This window comes from Manacus candei, unplaced genomic scaffold (assembly GCF_025592945.1).
Source record: "Manacus candei isolate 608988 ecotype Guabito, Panama unplaced genomic scaffold, ASM2559294v1 h1tg000060l, whole genome shotgun sequence".
In the NCBI taxonomy this organism is placed as follows: domain Eukaryota; kingdom Metazoa; phylum Chordata; class Aves; order Passeriformes; family Pipridae; genus Manacus; species Manacus candei.
This window is the reverse complement of record NW_026138108.1, coordinates 845926-866678: the sequence shown is the minus strand read 5'-3', so window position 1 is coordinate 866678 and position 20753 is coordinate 845926. Positions and strand designations below refer to the sequence as shown.

The 20753-nt window shown below is 43.2% G+C and overlaps 1 protein-coding gene across 1 annotated transcript; it reads right to left on the bottom strand.

Moving 5' to 3' along the window:
• Positions 1-3760: 3760 nt before the first annotated feature.
• Positions 3761-11788, bottom strand: COMMD9 (COMM domain containing 9). The gene is made up of 6 exons (XM_051804150.1): positions 11657-11788; positions 11440-11565; positions 10839-10978; positions 10058-10092; positions 7766-7869; positions 3761-6943 (listed from the first exon to the last, which is right to left on the bottom strand). The coding sequence occupies exons 1-6, from the start codon at positions 11705-11707 to the stop codon at positions 6803-6805; spliced, it is 597 nt and encodes a 198-aa protein (XP_051660110.1). The 5' UTR covers positions 11708-11788; the 3' UTR covers positions 3761-6802.
• Positions 11789-20753: the final 8965 nt, after the last annotated feature.

Below are 20753 nucleotides of genomic sequence, written 5' to 3'. Positions count from 1 at the left end.
TACATCCCTGATACAGCTGTAAAGAGGTCAGCATTTCCAGTCAGGCCTGTCAGTGCAAGGCCAGGCATTGGTACACTGCAGTCTTTTCATCCAGGTTTCTTAACACTTCTTTGCAGCACAGTGTGGAATGTCAGAGCAAACTTCATTTTTTTTCTTTTTTTTTCTTTTTTTTTTTTTTTTTTTTTTGGTAGGAAGCTGAAAAACCCATTGCAAGGTCCAGATTTTCTGTATAAACTTTCTCCTGCATCTTATTTGCATGGCTGAGTTATAGCCCTCTAAATTACAAACAAAAGCACTGGCCAACTCTAGCTAACAGCTCTAATGGATGCTATTATATTTCTGCTGCTAGTTGGCACTCAACCTTCACTATCTCATCAGCATAAAGGGATGCTGTCAACTTGACAAACTGTGTCTTCCTTGGGGGGCGGGGGGGCGAAGCCATACCTACTTTTGTTCCAAACCAGGCTTTACAAGAACAGTAACTAGAAGAGAGTAAGGATGTAAATGGGGTGCTATTTAACTGCCTCTGTTCAGTGTGTTTACTTGGCATATTTGACAGCACTTTGTGGTGTGTCAGTGTTGCTAGTCTGCATTAGCACTTCCCCTCCCAGGCTGGCAAGATGATGCCTCCTGGGAGGTGGGGGTGCAGAGGGGTCAGGGAGGAGAGGGAATGCTTTCATCCCAAGCCTTGTTTTAACAGCAGCAGCAAACGTGAGTGAAAAAGCAACAAGAGAATTTGTATGTACATTGCACAGGATGCCATTATACTTGATGCACTGTTTTAAATTGATTTCTAACATGCTTGGGAAAGAAGGAACTCTCCCTAACCCTATCTTACTTCCTTCTCCAGAGGTGATTTTTACAGTGTCCTGCTCGCTGCTGTTTAAAGACAAACCTATGCACAACTTACATTGTCTGAGATAGACTGTTTTGGAAACATTCCAAACTGTCAGCATCCCTTTAAACACAATACTGTTCTTTCCCTTGTTTTCCCTTCTGGGTGCCAAAGATGTCCCCAGAGGATATTGCATCTAACCTGGCAAAAAAAAAAAAAAAAAAAAGAAAAAAAAAAAAAAAGGAAGAGTTCCTACTTCTTTGTGATTAAAATGACTGGCACACTGCAGAAAACCGTCTGCTACCTCCATCTCTGCCAGCTTTGCCTAAAATGTGCTGAGCTACCTCAGCCCACAAATATGTGAGCAGTTTAGAGACTTTTTGCTAACCAGTAGATAATATTGCCCTTCTGTTTTGGTTCTGTTTGGACTATGGCGGACACTCGTTTGCTCCCCAGTTCTTAGGAGGACAGCCCAGACTACTGGTTCCTGGCGAGATACTGACGAGGGTATAGAAATGGGAGACCACGCTCGCCATCTCCTGGGGAAAAGGAATTTACGCTTTCAGAAATGTTTATTTCATTCCTTCCTTTCATTCTCACTCTTCTTCCATTCACACGTGCCGTAGCGTGTTGACAGGAGGTGGTAGGGCACTGTTCCGAGCCGAGCCATGCCGAGCCGGGCAGATCTGGGCCAGGCAGAGCCCTTCTCCATCCCTTCTTATCCCTCCTCCATTGTCATCCTTCTCATCCCTCCTCCATCGTCATCCTTCTCCCAGCTCGGCTGGGTTTTCAGGATCTTGGGGAAGAGTTTGGGTCTGGTTTTGCAGAGGGGGTGAGAGGAGCCCCAGGATGCCCCAAACCAACAAAGTTTTAAAAGCAGATTTACAAAGCAAACTTAGTTGCTATCACTGCCTCTCCTTCCACGATTTCTCTTAAATCTGCTTGAGAAAGTTTAAAAATAAAACATGCTGTGTTAAAAAAATAATCCTAAATGTGGATGGAGTCTGTCCCAGTTTAGCAACCTGGAAATATTCAGCTAACTGGTTAACTTATACCAAATTCTCTCAAAGACAGTGACATCTAGGCTTGAGTGTTTTAGCAAACTAGGATAATGCTGAATCTAAGCTAGTTTTTTTTTCTCTATGGAGGATTAGGCTGGATATTTGGAAAAGGTTCTTCCCCCAGAGGGTGGTTGAGCACTGAAACAGGCTCCCCAGGGAAGTGGCAGCACCAAGCCTGACAGAGCTGAAGGAGCATTTGGATGACGTTCTCAGGCACATGGTGAGATTGCTGGGGCTGTCCTGTGCAGGGCCAGGAGCTGGAGTCCATCCTTGTGAGTCTCTTCCAACTTGGGATATTCTGTTGGGATATTCTTGTTGACCTGCGATGCCAGCTCTGACCCTGCTGTGGTCCCTCTTCTTCCTGTGACACTCAGTAAAACATGACAGTTTTTGTCATACACTTCACATGTACTTCAGCAGCAGCAGCATCAGTGACAAGACTCATAGGCATTAATAACTCCAGAAAAGAGGTTTATAGAGTGTTGAACAGCAACAGTCAGGTTCTTATGTGATTAAAAGGGCAAAGACCATTTGGCCACTGCCACATATGTCCTGTGGAGTTCAGGGACATTATAAAGCATATAGCAGTTGATCTAATTACTGTCTAGTCACAGTAAGACACCTTAGTTTTCACAGATAGTTACATGTCACTTCAAAAACTGATTCTTACAGTGAGGCTTCTAAGGATATCTACAAATTTTTGGGTGTAACTAAAAAATTCAGGAATTTTTGCACATTCTCATCAGCCTTGTTACAAAAGTGTTCCTGCTGTAGTTTGTGAGGTTTAATTCACTGGTGTTTGTAGCGCAGCTGCAGTGCCTTCAAACTGGGGCCAGATGATGTGAACCATGAGAGCTGATGAAAACACTGGGCAGGATTGCCAAATAATGATAGTGGGTAAGCCAAGGTCTTGCACCGTAATGCTACAGGGCTGTGTTAGTGCAGTGATATTCCTGACTTGGTTGTTGGAAAGTGGTAAACCAACTGGAGACTGACTTACATAACGTTAACCCAGTCACACCTTGGAAAAGTCAGTTATTCAATAAGCAAGGCCCAAATGTCACAAGCATCATTAACCTCTTACATTAAAAGCAGAGCAAAAAATCAGCAACTACCTGCACAACATCTCCATAGGGGGAAAGTATATGATGGTGTAATTACTGTGTCATGGAGTAAAGCTTCTGATGAAGGGGTCAAAACATTGGAAAAGGGTCTGGGGAGGTGGGATTCCTCAGCTGCAAGTGCTGCCACTCTACAGCTTAGTGAGATGAATCCTTGAAGGGGTATATGAAAAGGACTGCTGAATTTATTAAACTGGCTACTTTTGTGGGGCCTATTATGACTCAGAACAAGTAGTTATAAAGCAGCTGAAGAAATTACACCACTAGGTACGTCATTCCTAGCACCTGAGTAACTAGTACCTAGTAATGGAGATAAGGTGGACTGTTGTGATTTTTAAGAGAGAAGTTCATTTACAAAGAGACCTATCCTAGATTTGTTACCAAAAAAAGCCTTTTTCAATCCTGACCTGGGCAGGTCGTTCAATCTATACTGTTAAATAAACTCTGTTATGTTCAGTGAAAATTAGATACCAAAAAAATGGAAACTACACTTTTTAAATGAGGTCAAAACAATTCTAAACCATATTACTAGTAATGAAATACCTTGATTTAAGTGAAATAGTAAGACCTCAGTTATAAACAAAAACTTTGTACAGATGGTAGTTTTGGAAGAGCTTGAATATGTAATTTTCACATATTAAACCCAAAACTTAAATACCGAGTAGTTATTTACCAAACCATCATGAATCTTGTCCTCTACTGTTTTAAATCCATGTTTAAAGATCATTAATTGAAGTCGAAGCTGGAAATCTTAAAGCATTTTATTCTGAAGTTTTTCTTGCTCTCAATCACGTCTATACAATTTTTAGTCTGAACACTCTAAAGTACACATTGTCTTGCAATAAAAGGAAGCATTGTTTATATTGTTTTGAATAAAACCAAGTAAGCTTTAATGTTTTTAATGCTTTTTAAACAGTCAGATCCAACATAATGTCTGAATTGTGAAATTACAACTTGAATTTAACTTGCATACTTACGCTTTACAAATAAATTTATCATTGTTTTGGTTACTGTAGCTGAATTATCACTTGATAATAGTGTACATATTTTCTATTTCTCAAATCCTGAAATAAGGATGGAGTTTTTAAGCTCCACTTCACCATGAAGGCTTGTGGTTTTCTGGGAGAAGTAAATTCAGGTGATTTGCATACTATGACAGTTTGTTCTTTAGTAATGTCCTTGGACAATTCTTCTCCAGAAAGGAAGACTTGTGGTGGTGATCCCGTTCAAGAGAGATGCAAACTGCTGAGTAAAGAATGGCCACTACGATTCTGAAAGGCACAGTATGTAGAACTTACCAGGTTTAGCCATCGAAAGTGGAGAGAGATTTCACTGCTTCATAAGTATGAAGGCAAAATGGAAAGGTAAGAAAGAAGTAAACAAAAGAGGACAGTGTTGGCACAATAACAAGCTGATAACAGAGAAGAGTACATTTAGGCTAGCCCTACCTAATAGCAGCAATATGTGGAGGGAGGATGAAAATCTAGCTGATTTTAAGAGAGCAGCAGGCATATTATTCTCTGTGTAGCAGTCCCCATAAAAAGGACTTTAATGTGAAGTATTCCTGGTGGCTGGGTAATGAGAGTCCTACTCAGCCTCTCTTGTTTTATATACCTTTTTCTGAGCAGTCTCAGCTCTTCTGGCTAAGGAGATAAGAGCCAACAATAAAATACCTAACAATTTAGGCACAGATTGAAGGCAAGCTGTCACAGCCTCCTAAATCTTGGGCTAGAAAATACCAGCACCTTATTTCAGAATGACTTGAGATATACCCCTTGAAGCCATGTTTGTCATGTCTCTGATCCAGTGGGCACATCCCTTTATTACGGTTCAACAAGCAACTTTTAGCTACATGCAGATAGCTCCACTCTGACACTGGATAAGCCTTCTCAGTTTTAAGTCTTTCTTTTCTTTACAGCTATTCTATAGTTGTATAATGGTTTTACATGAGAACTCTATTCAACTATCAGTTCTTCATTCCATTAGACCGTACATTTTGGCTGTAACTTTAGTGTTTACCTCAAGGACTTCCTCTGTGTATGAACTTCCTCAGCTCTTCTAACACTACAGTACCTCATCCTGCATTATTTACCTCCTTGGTGATTCTTACCTTCTAAAACAGTACTATATAACCTATTTGAGATTTTTAAGGCTAGGCTGCAGAGGCAACAAAACTTCCTCAAACTGAAGTAGTCTGTTACAGATGATTTTCACAGCTTGAATCTTACAGAACATATTCTTAAACATCCATCTTCTCCTTTCAGATTTCCCTATTATACATGAAATATACCAGTTTGCCTTGACATCACACTAAGCTTTATTATCTTTGCTCAAAGTAGACATTAACAAGTGACTTGTCATACAGCTGATCCTGATGCACGAGCTGCACTACATCATTACCTTTTAAAGGCACAGGCTTCATTTACACTTATACTCTAAGCCTGCACTCTGTGGGGATGCATAAAATTAATTAACAAAGTTCTTGTAGTTTATGCACACTTCTTGAATGATTTCATGTTTCCAAACACAACAGACAATGTTTTGTGTCTTGAAGGAGAGCCAAATGTTATATGACAGGTGGGACTTTGCCATAAACAAAGCATTTGCATCCAGACTTCTAGTTTGTAGCATTAGAGAAGGCCATCATAAAGAAGAGTCTGAATTTTGTTGATTTTCTGCACTTAACTCCTCCATGTTCTCAATGCACATATATTTATAAACTTCTAGGTCAGGGTCATCACCTTAAATATTGCACAGAGCTGGTGCCCATGGAAAAAGGTGCCCTGAAACTGTATTATAATGAAGAGAAGACAGTAAAACATGAATCAATTTGAACAGGAAACAAAAGATCCTTCTTCAGCAAGAAACATGCACATCCATTAAACCAGCCTAGAAAGTTGGCACCATCACAAAGAGGCTGAGGTAACCCAGGACATCTCTTCCAGAAAAGGATTCACAAAATCAATTAGCATTTCATTCTTTAATTAAATGAAGATTTACACCAACAACAGAACACTTTGGAGAAGTATAGGCACGTATTACCACAGAAGGGTTTCCTACAGTACAGACAACAGCCTTCAGTTCTTTACTTTCCCAGTTTGTTTTTTTGTGCAGGAAAGGAAAGCCCAGAGCCCAATAAACCCCAACACGAATTATGTGAACTCCTTTTTTTCCTGTCAAACAGAAGGAGGAAATTAGTTCCTGCTAAAGACGTTCAGACTAGTCATTTCACAAATGCTGCTATGCAGCTGATCAGAAGGCAATGTGCATAATTGCCCTGTTTCAAAGCATTGTCCTGTAATAACAATCTGCCTCATGGCTGTGCTTCATTGAGAGAGTGTGCTACACCTAGCATGCACCTCAGTACGTGCACATTCCAGAGAAGCACCCTCTTTTTCTAATACTGGAAGGCAGCCCATTAACCAGCTTGAGCCTTTTAGATTCTCCTTTTGGGGCAAAGGGATAGCACTTGTTTCACTGGCTGCAGCTATTTGCTCTTTCCAGCTATGATCCTTGTGATTAAGCCCAGCTCTGAGCCCTCCAATTCTCTTCTGAAATGGTGAACAGCTTTTGTTCAACAATACATTGGGAAAGCACTTTTTGGTATCAGACCAAATGAATATTTGAGTGTTAGCTTTCAAAAGCTATCTCATTAATTCAATACAGAAACTTCTTGGTTTTGTTTTGTTAAAACAGACGATGTGTTACACTGGACTGCAACATACAAGAGCTGTAGGTAGAGAATACTTCCCTTCCTTGCTGCTGGAATCCGTGCCATTGAGTATTCATTTGTTTGCAACGGCAGAAAGTTGGTCCCGAATCCTTCCTAGACCTTCTAACATAGTGTCCAGGGTTTCTTTACTCAGTTCCACAGTCAGTGCAGAAACAACAGGATTATTTCCACATAAGGCAGCATCTTCCTGAATCTTAAAATAGGAATGCAGACATTAGTTGTATAGAAAATTCATTCACATGTTTTTCCAGTACCACTATGAAAGTCAATGTTTAATAGGCAGATTAAGAAAAATGCTTTAAATTTGGAATCCAGCTCCATCCTCAAGGACCACAGCATATTTTCTAAGCTATGTGCCCCACTAGTGAAGTGCACTCCCACTGACAGAGTACAAGTGAGCATCTATTGCCATGAGTATTGGGAAATTTTGAAGAGACTTGCGGCAGGAAGCCACATCTGTATCAAAAGCATCTTAGCAGATACCACACAGGATACTTAACCCCATCCCACACACAGAAATTAGATTTTTTTCCCCATCCTCTGAAACCCACTCATCCCACTTTTACTGGCTGGGGGGAGCCAAAACTCTGCAGAACATAAGCAATAAGTTTAGCTATACTCCCCAAATAATAGATGTGGCCAGTAAAGGAAGTTATTAGTAATCTAAAGTAATTTCCCAGCTAATGAAGTCAGCTAAACATGCTGATGAGTGTTTAGAATTAAAGGACAATGACTTCATAAATTATCTTCTCTTTTTCTGTAGAGAACAATGGTGATTGGGAACAAATATGCTGAATTCTGCATTCTCATGCACAGAAAATTCTCCCTTGAAAGAAAAAGCTTCCATCAGAGGCCTCGTTCCCAGGCTCTATGGCATTTCAAATATCATCTCTGAGTCTAACTGCCCACCAGGCAAAAGGCAAGCACCAGATGCCTGTCTGAACTGGTTTGCACTACCACTGGCAAGGCAGGTGTCAGACTTGATTATTTTGGTACTTTAGAGCTGCTGACATACCTTTAACTGAAGCAGGCAAGTAGGGACTGCCATTCTTATGATGCTGTCTGAAGATGTCTTGATGTCCACCCTCCAGTCCATGTCGACCAGCCGAGGCAGGGAGACTGAGGGATTAAAAAAAATGGGTCTGTTAGGCCCAGCAGCACATGATTATACCAGACCCTGGAGCCTGTGACCATGTGGACCACATACATGCTGCTCCACTTCTGCCTCCAGGAAGTGTACAACTTTAGTGCTCCTACATTGCTTCACATCATTTTCTGATAATCTGAAATAAGCCAGTCTCTGACGGCCTTCTCATGACACTGGAAGGACAAAAGGTGTTCTCCTATCATTACATGCAATGATAGCACAGTGCAAGACAAGCATAGGTCAATTCACAAAGCAGCTGGGAGAAGGAGAGCAGTAAGATGTCCTCTCTACATCTTCATCCCCTGCCTTTCTGCCTGCAACACTCAACAAGTGTTTCATCGGGAATTGCTCTGGGACCTGCATGCTTACTGCTCTGCTCTGAAACTGGTAAGAAAGCACATAGGAAAGCTCTCAAAATCCAGCAGTATAAAACATGCTATTTCAGGTTACCCAGCCTGTGAACCAAAGTATCCTGCAGTACAGCAAATGTACTGGTAAACTGCAATTTTCACGTGTCCTGCCAATTCGTTACAAATATTTTAAATGTCATCCTAATTACATGCAGCCTAACAGAAACCATTTAACAGTTTGCTATAATACTGACGCCAAGGAAAGAGCTGTCTCAGTAGGCAATTGCAGCCTGTCTGGATTCTGCCTATCATAGGATGCCTAATTTCCTCCCCAGGGGTTGATTGCTAGCCTTCCTACTGACTCCAGAGGCTCAAGTTGCTTCCTAACTGTGCTTTATTGCCTAACAGAATTTTTTCTCCCTCCTCCAGCTACTTCCCTGTGCAGACCTTCAGGGGGCAGTGCACAACTGGCTGCCATGCTCCTGCTTTTGGAATACATTCCAGTTCACATCCAGGGCCAGCACTTGGCAGCATTTGCAACAACATAAAATGCATCTGTTTAGCCTTGTATGTTAATTTGCAAAGACTGATTGCTGGTGGCTTGGGAGGAGCAGGAAACCATTCACTTTTTTATGTTAACACAGATCAGTCTGTTGGAATGCCTGCCTTGGTGCACTGCCTTGGTTCCTATGTAATGTATGTCAGATATTTCATGAACACAATACTAAAATAATCCATCAATTCCTGGAAGACAATCTCATTTCAACAGTGTTAAATATTCATCTAATGAATACAAAGCCATGAGCATCTGAGCAGAGCTCCTGGGTGGTGCTCTAACAGCCACACAGCCAGCCTTGCTTCTGGGTCGTGAAGGCATAGCCAGTGTGTTATGCTGGTGCCATGCTTGCTCTCATCTCCTCCAAAACACAGCAGCATTAGGGATACAGGAGAAAACATTATCTGCCTTGGTAACACTGTTTAGTGTAAGCAACTAGTGTATTAGCATCAGGCAATAGTTTCTTACCTCTCCCTATTTATACTCCACTAGAACTTTGAGGGACAATGTATTTCCAGGTCTTCCAATACTGTTTTGCTGTTGGACATTACCTCCTCAAAGGAAAGGCAAAGGAAAAGCTAAAGAAGATCCATGCAGACCTTGGAGTACTCTGTTATATATCAGCTCTCAGTTATAAGCTTCTAAGTGCTAGAGTTGTAAAGAAAACCTCTTGGGGAGAAAACCAAGTGTTGTAGCTGCACAGAACACCTAACTGGGATGTAACTAATTGGCCATGTTGCTATTGTTAAAGTTGGCATTTCTTAATTACATCACTGTTTAGAAAGGTGAAGAAAAAGCAGGTACAAATACATGCAGTGTACCTACTGATGCATGGAAATGAAAGAATGCACAGGATTGACTAGATATGCAAGGATAAGGTATTCCCCAATATATACATATCCTTTACAGTGCAGTTGTTGCATACAAACATCCCTTAATGATGTGAATGGGGAAGCCGGAGTGCTTCAGTTTCAGAAGTTTTGCAAATAATTGCTATACACTGCGCCCTGCTAGGCAGCCACAGACTGAGCTTTAAATGGCACTGCTTGAGAGCTAGAAACAATTTAGCACAGCCACACAGATCTGCATACAAGCTTGTTGGCTTCTGCTAAGCTCTGCAATGCCACAATCTTACAGCTCCATCTAAGCCCTATGGTGATAACCCTGTGCTACATTACCATGCACTGTTCTATACTCTAAGCTCAAATGACCTCAGGAAACATCAATTCCATCAAGATGTGGACTACTACTTACTCTGACTTGCTTGTGCTTCATTCCTCCAAGCAGAGCTGTGAAAAAGTGGAGAAAAACAGTATCAACAGTGTTTTGAGAAAAAAAAAAAAGAAAAAAGGTAGGGCAAGCACTTACTGTGGCTTATCCCTGACAGAAGGGCCACCAGCGGTAAGCAGGGGACAGAGATTGACTATCCTACTGAGTGCCAGGAAAAGGCTGTCACTGGTGGGTAATGGTAGGCAAACTGGTGACCAGCTATTGGTTCTTCTGGAAGTGCAGCTCACTTATGGCATGTATCATTCTCCTTGGTTTTATCAAAGCAATGGGCTCCCAAGCACTGAGTTGTACAAAGATGCAGATTTGCCCTCCTCTGCCACCATCTCACATATGCTCTATAACATACTCCACACCTTAGCCAAGGTGGCAAGTAGATGGCACCTGGATACTACCTGGATTTTCTAGTGCTGAAATCTAGCCCTCTAAGCTTTATTGTCATCTGTAGCATTTTTCCACCACACAGGTGAATTGTTAGGATAAAAGGGCCTTTGCATGACAGGAATGAGGCCCATGTCCATTTCAAAATTCATAGGAAAACCCTGTGTGCTCATGGCTGTGTTTGCCATTCCACTCAGATGACATATTTCGTTCAACTCTACTTATCCCAACCTGTGTGATTATTCCTGAGGGACACACGAAATTCACAGAAACAAGCCTTTGCATGTTGCCAAATACCCACATATCAAAACACATGCAAAGCCTTTAACTCTTCAGCTGAAAGAAAATGGCACTGGGTAGCACTCACATATTCTCCAAGATTATCTTAGTCAAAAGATTTTTCAGATTTTGGTGGAAGTTTTCTGGGAAAAGAGAGAGGATATCTTCTGCCCTCGTCAAGCCGCGGTACACGACATGCCTGGTGAGGTTGTGCAAAGCAGATACCAGCTGTCAGAAAGGAAGAGGAGAAAGGGCTCTGCTGGGTTGAAAAGCATCGCATACAGCACGGGACAGACCTTCAGCAGCCAGGAGAGACACAGATTCTGCTAGGAGACCGACACCGCCAGGGGCTCGGTCATCCAAGCACGGCCTGGCAGCCTTAGCAGGAAGGGAGCCGAGGTCCCTGCTGCCCTCTGGTTTGCAGCCTCAGTCAGTTCCCTCCCGCCTCCCTGTGCAGCCCCTCGGGACCGTGCCCCGGGCCGAGGGTCGCCGTTACCGAGCTCTCCCCGCTACAGCAGCGGCCGCGGTCCCGCGGAGCTCGCACCTTCCCGAGGGCTGGGCCACCCCTGCGGGCCGTTCCTGGCGCCTTCCCCCTTAGCCCCGCTCCCGGCGGCTTTGCCTGCCTGGCTGCTGCCCTCCCTCCCTTCCTCCCTCTCGCCGGGGCCCGCGGCTGCCCCGCCCGGCCCTACCTGCTCCGCTTCCTCGGGGTCGGCGGCGAGCCCGGGGCAAGCGCGCTGGGCCAGAGGGCGGAGCGCGGCGGGCGGGCTGGAGAAGCACTCCTGGCACAGCTGCCGCACGGCGTCTTTGGACGGCGCCTGGCGGGGAGCAAAGCGTGGGGCGCTCAGCCGCGGCAGCCCCTGCGGCCGGGCCGGGCACCCGTCCCCCCGCAGCCCGGGGCCCGCTCACCTTCAGCAGGCTCTGCAGCGCCACGAACTCCTCCTCCCGCAGCGCCGCCATGTTGGCGGCTCAGGCGAGCCGCGCCCCGCCCGCCGCCATGGCGGCGCCGTCAGCGGGGCGGGCCGGGCCGGGCCGGGCCGGCAGCGCGGCGGGACCCGGGGCGGCTGTGGGGCGGCGGGGAGCGAGGCGAGCCCTAAACATCTGTCCTTGCTCCCTCCGGTCTACTCCTGTTTCTTATTGTCACTGGAGATCTTTACGTTGGATGTAGAATTTAACTGTAAACGCGCTATTTCCAGCCAGCGGGAAGTGAAGGCAAAGGATTTATCATGGCACTACTGCAGTGATACGGACCATTGTCTTAGCAAACTGCATCTTTTTCACTTTGTAAAGAATTAAAATAAGTCGTCTTTCTGAGAAAGTCTTCTCTTTGTCTTGTGTGGTTTCCAGCAGATCTGGTCCCAGGGCATCGGTAATTTACGATCTTTCCCCATCACCGCCTCTGTCACAGCATCCCCATTCTCATTTCCATCTGCCTGGGTTTGTTACACGGTGTGAAACACAAACATATAAATGCTTCTTGCATTGAGCTCCCCAAGCTTGGCAGGGAAAAGGCCTTACTTAGAGCAACCGATTCCCTGCTACACACTGGGATAGACAAGAAGGTGAAGGGAAGAATGGTAAGATCCTAATTTTTTATTTCCAAAATGAAAGGTTTGCAGTTAGTGGGCTAAACAATAGCATTCCAAAGGAAAAAAAAACACATAGGGTAGTGGTTAGAGGTTGAGGTTTATGAGCTAGGAAACTTGGATCATGTCCTCTTGACCCTACTTCAATTTTCAGATGAATCAAGGTAGGTCATTTTTGTCATGAGTGACAGGAAGGTAATAGTACTCACTGTATAATATAACATCCTGCATTAATAAATGTGGGCATTTATTAACCTCAACAGTAAGCTTAGACGTTTTGAAAGGATAAACAGAATGAAGGCACTGTGAAAAAATTACACTGTTACAATATGAGCAAATATACCTAAAGGAAACGTGGATTGTTCACAGGATATCACTTACTATTGTAATTGTATTATTGACCTCTTATAATCCACCTGCTTGTCTTTTCCCCAAACCAATAAAACTGGCATTTTCTACAGTGAGAGGTAAGCAGAATTTTTCTAAACAGTAAAACTTCTGAAATGCTATATCTAAATGAGAAAGAGGAACACTCATATTTTTTAGAGCTTTTCTAAAGCAATGACTTTACAAAACTTTACTAAAATCAGCTTGATCCATACCTAGTGTATTGAGTTTGCATGGCAAGGTTCTGGTACTGGGGGGTGCTAGAGGGATGGCTTCTGTGAGAAGTTGTTAAAAGCTTCCCCCATCTCCAAAAGAGCCAGTACCAGCTGGCTCCAAGACAGACCCACCGCTGGCAAAGGCCAAGTCTGTCAGTGAGGGCAGTAGTGCCTCTGGGGTAACATATTTAAGAAGGAAAAAAAAGTTATTATGCAGATGTAGTTGCAACCAGAGAAGAGAGAAGTTGAGAATATGTGAGAGAAACAGACCTGCAGGCACCAAGGTCAGTGGAGAAAAAGGGGTAGGAGGTGCTCAAGAGCACCGGAGCAGAGGTTCCCCTGCAGCCTGTGGTGCAGACCATGGCGAGGCAGCTGTGACCCTGCAGCCCATGGAGGTCAGCAGGGATGCAGAGATCCACCAACAACCTGTGGAGGAGACCCACCCTGGAGCAAAGAGTGGGGGCGTAGGGTGGGGAAAGTAGATAACTGTCTTTGCTAACTATCACAGGAGCATGTGGCAAGAGAGAGCATTTATCTATGAGTCATGCACTCAGAACAAAGATGCTGCCTACCAGTAAGAACAGCTGGCATCCTACTGAATTCATTCTCCAGTCCACCTCCTATTGTTGCAATTTCCTCACTCTGGGAGCCTTATAATCATGAAGAAATAATGACAGATTTGATTTATTATCAAACTTGAAACGTTGTTTGTAGCTCATGGTCAGAAGCCAACTGAAGTGCTTAGTAAAATGCCTTGTTTGTGAGTGGTTAGATCTCTTCTATCTCTTCTTTCTCTTTCTCCTTTCTTCTTTCTTTTCTTTTTTTCTGTTTCCTTCCTCCCTTCCTCCCTTTCTCCCTTCCTCCTTTCTCTCCCTCCTTTCTTCCTTTCTTCCTGCTCTCCCTCCTTCCGTCCTATCACTGTAATGATAGGACAATAAGTAAATAAATTTAGGTTAGATATTAGAAAGAAATTTTTTACTGTAAAGGTGGCAAGACAGTGGAAGAGGTTGCCTGGGGAGGTTGTGGATGCCCCAACCCTGGCAGTGCTCAAAGCCAGGTTGGATAAGGCCTTGAGCAACCTGATTTAGTGAGAAATGTCCCTGCCCACAGCAGGGTGGGTTGGGACTAGATGATCTTTAAGGTCTATTCCAACACATTAACATTCCATGATTCTCTGATTCTATGCTATGTGTATATAATAAATACACAGCTACTGCAGGGAGCTGGGTGAGTGAGCAATCTCCAGACTATGATACTCTTAAATACCCTTGATAACTTTCTGAATTCAGGATCTCCTGGATGTGGGGATGGGGGTATATGAGAATGTATGTTCGGGTGTGTGCTGTCTGCTGTTTGTGATCTCTATTCCCAGGGATGTAAAAAACCCTTGAGAATTGGTGTTTCATGGGGGGAGAAAGGATTAGGGATCCTTACTGGGAATCATGAGTGAGAAGGGAGGCAAGGTAAGAAGGGTTGACTTCCTAGGGTTAGGTAGGGGATTTCTGGTGGGAGTAGAGGACCTCCTGGGCCTAGCAGAACGATAATAGTTCTTCATCTGCCTTTTCACTTGAAAAAACAAATTGTCCTCGAGTTCTGTATCTACTGGTACTTGGCAAGTCATAGCCAGGGGGAATTCCCTTGTTGTCCGGTATATACATAGCTCTCTCCTGGACTCTGAGAGATTAATGCTTTCCCCTACCTGGAAAATTTCCCCTTGAGAAGTAGAAAAAGAAATAAAAAATTTAGTTTCCCTACAATTCTCCAGGGAAAGAAACACACAGTTCTAGCTCACTTTGTCCATTCACGGGTCTCTGGGAGAGAAATCCTTGGGATATTAAGGATTTGATGGGAAGAGTTATTAGTTTTTTCCCCAGAGTGTAGTGGGGGAAAAACCAGTATTGACTGGAGCATCTGGTGCAGAACAATGGTCTCTTCCTTAAGGGCTTTCAGCTGCAAATCAGGGCTGTACTCTGTAACTGCTCCCTCCTGGGTGTGTGCAATATTAGTAATAAAGTTGCTTATTCTTTTCCAAATTAGAAGAAGCAGGACTTAACTCCTATTTTAATGCAGTAGAGATATGGCAGCAAGTATGTGTTCATTGAACTGGACGTAGATTACATGGTGATCAAGAGAAAAGCTCTGTGCCAAGCCAGTCTGTGGGTAAGCCCTGCAGAGTTTCAGGGTACATGATTACCAAACGGTCCCCTGTCTGCTTGCCAGCCCTTACTAGCTCCACGGGAGAGTCAGCAGGAGAAAAGCCCGCTTGTGCACCATCCACTGTGCTGCAGATTGATGCATTAACTTCAAAACATATTAGTCTTCAACCAGTTAGATGGGAGAGATGGCACTGGGGTCATAGAGCATAAGGCATACCTTCCCTTCCGGCAGTCCCGCTGCAGAGACAGATGTATCCTGTAGAGGGAGAGTGAATTGGAGTTAAAATTTCCCAGGACACTACCGCAGGATTTGTCACAGCTTGCCTGACACAGCTCTTGCAATTCTCCTGAGCAAGACTACTTATATCTACTTTTGTGAAGAAGTTAGAGATTTTCACATAGAAAGCATTAGGCAAGCACTAAGTATGTTTGTCTCTTTGAAATAACCAAGCAGTTAAAAATGTTGAAAAACTATATAGATGAGACTGCTTGACAGCAATCTCTGAATGTGCATTGATTTAGAAACCTTTGCAGGCATGAAAGCAAAATTCTTGCATCCAGCATTTTGACACATATTTCCTTTTACTGCAATTCAGATAAACTGATTGGTCTGCACTACTAGGGAAAGGTTCTGTACTGATCACTGGACTTGACATGTAATCCTTGCCTTATGGACTTGTCTGTGTTAGACTCTTTTCATCTTATAATTTCCTACAGTTATTTCTGTTGGTGAAACCCGTTAACTCTGGGATAGTAAGAGTAGGTTAGGACTCTTCAGGATACATCACAGGCATGATTAGCAATTCTGGTCTGACTCAGTCTGTTGCCCGTTGTAGTGGCTAAACAAAGTGCATGTAATGCAGAATCAAGACCTTTCCTCTTTGCACTCCTGTGGCATTTGGCCCCATCTCTACTCACTAAGGAGCTGTAATCCTGACAGGTTCTTGTTGTTAGGATTTTTTAAGAAATGGAGCTAAACCACGTGGTTAATACTCTTCAGTGTCAGTTCTCAATCGTCTGTCAGATGACAGTATTCCTTCCTCCCTCCCTGGCCTCCCAGCTGAAGCAGTTGTGCCTTTTCAGTTTGAATTGCTGATACTTGAGACTCTTCAAAGGGGACTGCAAATTAGCAGATGAGACCACTGCTGACAGATGTGATCTGTGAGGCTCTATGCTAACAGATACTCTCCATGTGCTATATAAGTCTGTGGACACCCGTCTGTATTAAAACTGGAAAGTGAGCATGCTAACACTGTTATAAAGAAGGCATTGCGCATTAGCAGCTCATCTAAGGTAACTTTCTTTGGCCCCTGCTGCAAGACAATCCCTATAAAATTTGATAGACAGGTCAGATTGTGCCAGTTCGTGAGATTATGAATGTGTCCAAACTGCAAAGTGTCACTGGGACAAAAAGAAGCAGAGTATTTTCCAGCAGAAAGCACAACACCAGTTTTTACTACTGTCTTTATTTAAGGTCTCATCCAGATGTGACAACCATTCATTGATGCCCACAAAACTCCTGGGAGAAAATTTGGTGTAACATAAATCAATGGAACTGCTTCTGCTTTTAAAAACAAATTAAAACATGCATCAAAATGTTTTCCTTGATGTATTTGCAACCCTGAAATCATAGCAGAGTTAGTTCTGATGAGACAGAAGGACTAAGCCAGCAGGGACAAAAGCAAGACGTTTGATCTCTCTTATAAAAGCGAAAAAAGTAAACAAGCCTTTCCTCCCCACTCTCCTTTTGAATGTCAGTGTCTCTCAGCATGATGTAGTCGTGCTGAAGCTGAACAACGAAGCAGGAGCCATCACCACCATGGGCTCCCAGCTTTCCCTTTCAGCTGCTGAAGGCAGCTGCCACACTATGCAAGCAACCATATGGAGGGGAAGGCAGCAAGGGAAAGCTCAAATATGCTAAAGCTCTTTGGAAAACTGTGGTTGATAACAGCTGCCAGAAAGATCTCCTTCGAGACATAGTATGTAAAACAGCAAGCCTCAAGCTCGCATGTTTCAGTTGCATGATTTATTTCTTCCAACAGAGGAAGTTACCTTTAGTAGCAAGAAGTTAGTAAGACTTACTGCTGGGAATCATTACTGGTAGGGGAGAAGTTTCTGTGCATCAATAAGGCCTCAGGCTATCTTGGTGACTTCTGGCCAGTTTAGAGTGAAACATCAAGGACCAGCTCTGAAATTGCAGTGATGCCAGTGTCAAGAAATTAGCTATAGAAACATTTAATCAGTCTAATATTCTGTATTCATTACAAAGTCTTCCTACACCCCCGCCCATTATAGTCAACTGCAGGTACAATCCAATGTTGCTGTGACACAACCTTTGATCTATGCCTAACCATTTTTAGTTTGCTAAATATTCTTGCTTCCCTTCCGCTCTTTCACAGCCTAAATACCACTTGATCACTGTCCTCTGCACTGCCTGCCTTTAACCACTGGGTGCCAGGGACCTCCCAGCAGGAAGCCACTCACTCACTGGTCCATCCTCCTGCATGGAGAGATCAGCGTTGAGCCATCCAGCTGTGCATGTGCTCAGTTTACATTTGTACTAAGGGCAGATGTGTGAAATGTGCAGGGCTGTCGGTGCAGCAGTGGCAGATCCAGGTAACCTCGGGCACTGAGGTACTTCAGGCAATTGCATCATGTCACTGATCTTGCAGCTCAGGCTGCCTGCAGAGCTGGGAGGTGAGGACAGCTGTAAGATTGTACCTGTGACCCAGAACAGCAACAAGAACCCTGTCAGCTCATTTTGTATGAGAATAAGTGAGAGAACAGTCACCATTAATTTAAGTTACATCTTGGTAAGGCAAAAGGATTCATATCCCATTATCAAGGAAATGCTGGAGCCATCCAGGATCCTTTTGTTGCAATTGCTGCCTTATATTGGTTTGAAATGACAATTTTAGAGGCCTTATTTCTGCTCTACAGCTATGATTGCATTTTCATTCTTTGTTGATATGCTGGCTAATTCAAAGAACTCCACATTTAGGTGCTAAGAAGTAGTAATAAAATCATAAAGCCCCAGTTTATTTCAACAATGCCTCGACCACACACGTAATTGCAACAGATAATGATCAAAAGCAGTTTCTTTCTCTGTTTTGGGTGGCTTAAAACTCTGAAAAGAGGAGGTATAACCCATACACTCAGAAAAGTCTCTAATAATGCCTCAAAACAGAAGAGTGAAATTGTAAATACTAACGAACTGGACTATAAATTATTTCTCTCTCTCCAAGAGGTAGAACTAAAGCTGTAGCTCATCACAACCGCATGCTTAAATTACCAAGTCATCATAAGGGTAAATGTCAGGATAAATGCTTTAAAATTGTCCTTCCCCTTATTATTAAAACCACTATGAACTATTAAAAGGCTCTTTAAAACATAATTGACGTTTTCATTATTTATCTGCTACTGCCACTGTTCAATTCCACGCATGCAAGTAGTACATCCCCAGAGGGGTGTTTCATATCCATATAAATGTATATTAAATGTTTTGCCTCTGGCCTTTTAGAACTGGCACAAATGCAGCTGTGTTTGTGCATTTATAATTTCAGGACATGAGCCAGCCTCTCAAGGAAGTCTGCAGTTGGCAGCTTATACTGGCTTCTGTGGAGTTTTGTAAAATATCCGATATTAGTGACCAGGGTGTATGAGGCGACAAATGCTGTGGACTGCTGGTCCACTCAACTGTGGAAGTTCCTATCTCAAATGATATGGAGGCAAGAGGTGTCAGTCAGCATCTTGAACCTGCTGAGGCTGACCAGTTGTGTCTACAGCCTCTGTATATGCGTGTATGTGTGCATGTGTCTGCACAGAGACACAAGGAATAAGAGCTCTAATGAGTCTCTTATGACTGTGTCAGTACTAAAAAGCCTTCACATATATTTAGTCCCTTCTAAGAAGGGAATTACACAGTTTCCTTACTTGATGTCTATCATAAACTAAGAACGTATTTTCTGCTGTGAGACCTGCTAGATTTGTTATTATACTTGCATTTCTATTCACATCAGAACAGCAGAAATTACCCAATTACATTAATACTTCAGTTTATGGTTATGTGAAACATTATGCCACAAGTAAATTGATTCCAACTAGCCCTCTGCCGGTCTCTTATCAATAGGATAAGAATGAAATGCAAAATAGTACAAACCAATAAACTTTCTTTAGAGTAAAGCTGATTATGCTTTCATATAAAGGAAATCATACCAGATTATGCAAAATACATCCAACCAGATTTCATCCCCAGTGCTTGTCATCTATTACATAGTAAATGCAGCATGTATAAGAGAAATTAATACTAACTTTCTCTAGAAAAAATACCTCTAACCGTTTGTGTGCGTTCATTGTAACTCACAGTTCCCATTCCCAAAGGAGTGGTTTGGATGGAAACAAAATGAGTTTTATTTGAAAGTAATGGAGCTCTAAAATTTGCATTTCTTTTGGTAACATTGGGACTATTTCAGTCAGAAACAGGCTGGGATTTACAGTGAGCACTCTTGCAACATGGAGCACTGAACAGAATGACCCTTCAGCAGCGTTTGTACATGTAACATACTTAGCAGGGTGAGTGTTCCTGGGTAACATCTGGTCAGTGAACTCTGTCCAGGCAAGTGCAGCATGAGGAAGTGCAAGACAGTGATGTGGGATCACAGTTAGGGTGGCCAAAGCAGAAATACCACTGTTGACTTACCCTGGGCCATCCAGGACCCTAGTAGCATGAAGGTACCTTAAAGATCATCTCATTCCAACACCCTGCCATGGTGTTGGAACCTTCCACTAACCAGTTTGCTCAGAGCCCCATCCAACCTTGCCTTCCCTGGGCAAATTTTTCCAGTGCCTCACCACTCTCACAGTAAAGATCATCTAGTTCCAATCCCATGGCAGTGGTGTTGCTGGATGCAAAGTTCTTTAGGGTGCCTTCCAACCCAAACCATCCTATATGATTCTATGTTTTTCAGAGCTGCAGGGACCATTACTCTGTAATGTTGACAGGCACAGAGGAGTAAGCATGACAGAAGTGCTGTTTGGAGTTGAAAACAAAGAAAAGCATTTTTCCTGTGTCCTTTTGTGATTCCACAGGCTGCACTGTCCTGGGCCACGTGGTCACGCTGTGCTGTGCCCAGGATCTCTGCATCTCCAAGGGATGCAGAACAGCAGCCGTGACCCTGTGGCAAACCAAGCTGTGGCATGGCAGGAGGGAGCTGTCAGTGGTGTGACTGTGAGCTTTGGCAGGTCTGGTTCAGAGGAGGGCAGGGTAACAACAGAAGCAGGTGCCACAGGCAAGGAGAACAGAGGCACCTGGCAAAGATGGGAATTGTACTCTGTGTTGGCTGCTTACTTCTGAAACCAAAAAGTTCTTGTGTTTATGTACTAAGTACCCCATTGGTTCTTATTAATTCAATGTTTTTTGGTTTTTGTTTGTTTTCTGGTTTTTTTTGGTTTTTGGTTTTTTGTGTGTGTGATTTTTGTTTGTTTGGTTGGTTTTGTTTTGTTGGTTTTGTTTTGTTTTGTTTTGTTTTGTTTTGTTTTTTTAATTCAGAATGCTATGGCCATGGAGTTTTATGGTCTTTTCCTCTCAGTAAACTGCAAAATGGAGCTTACAAAACCTGTAAGCTGTATTTAATCCTGACATCCCAAGATGCACAATTTGATG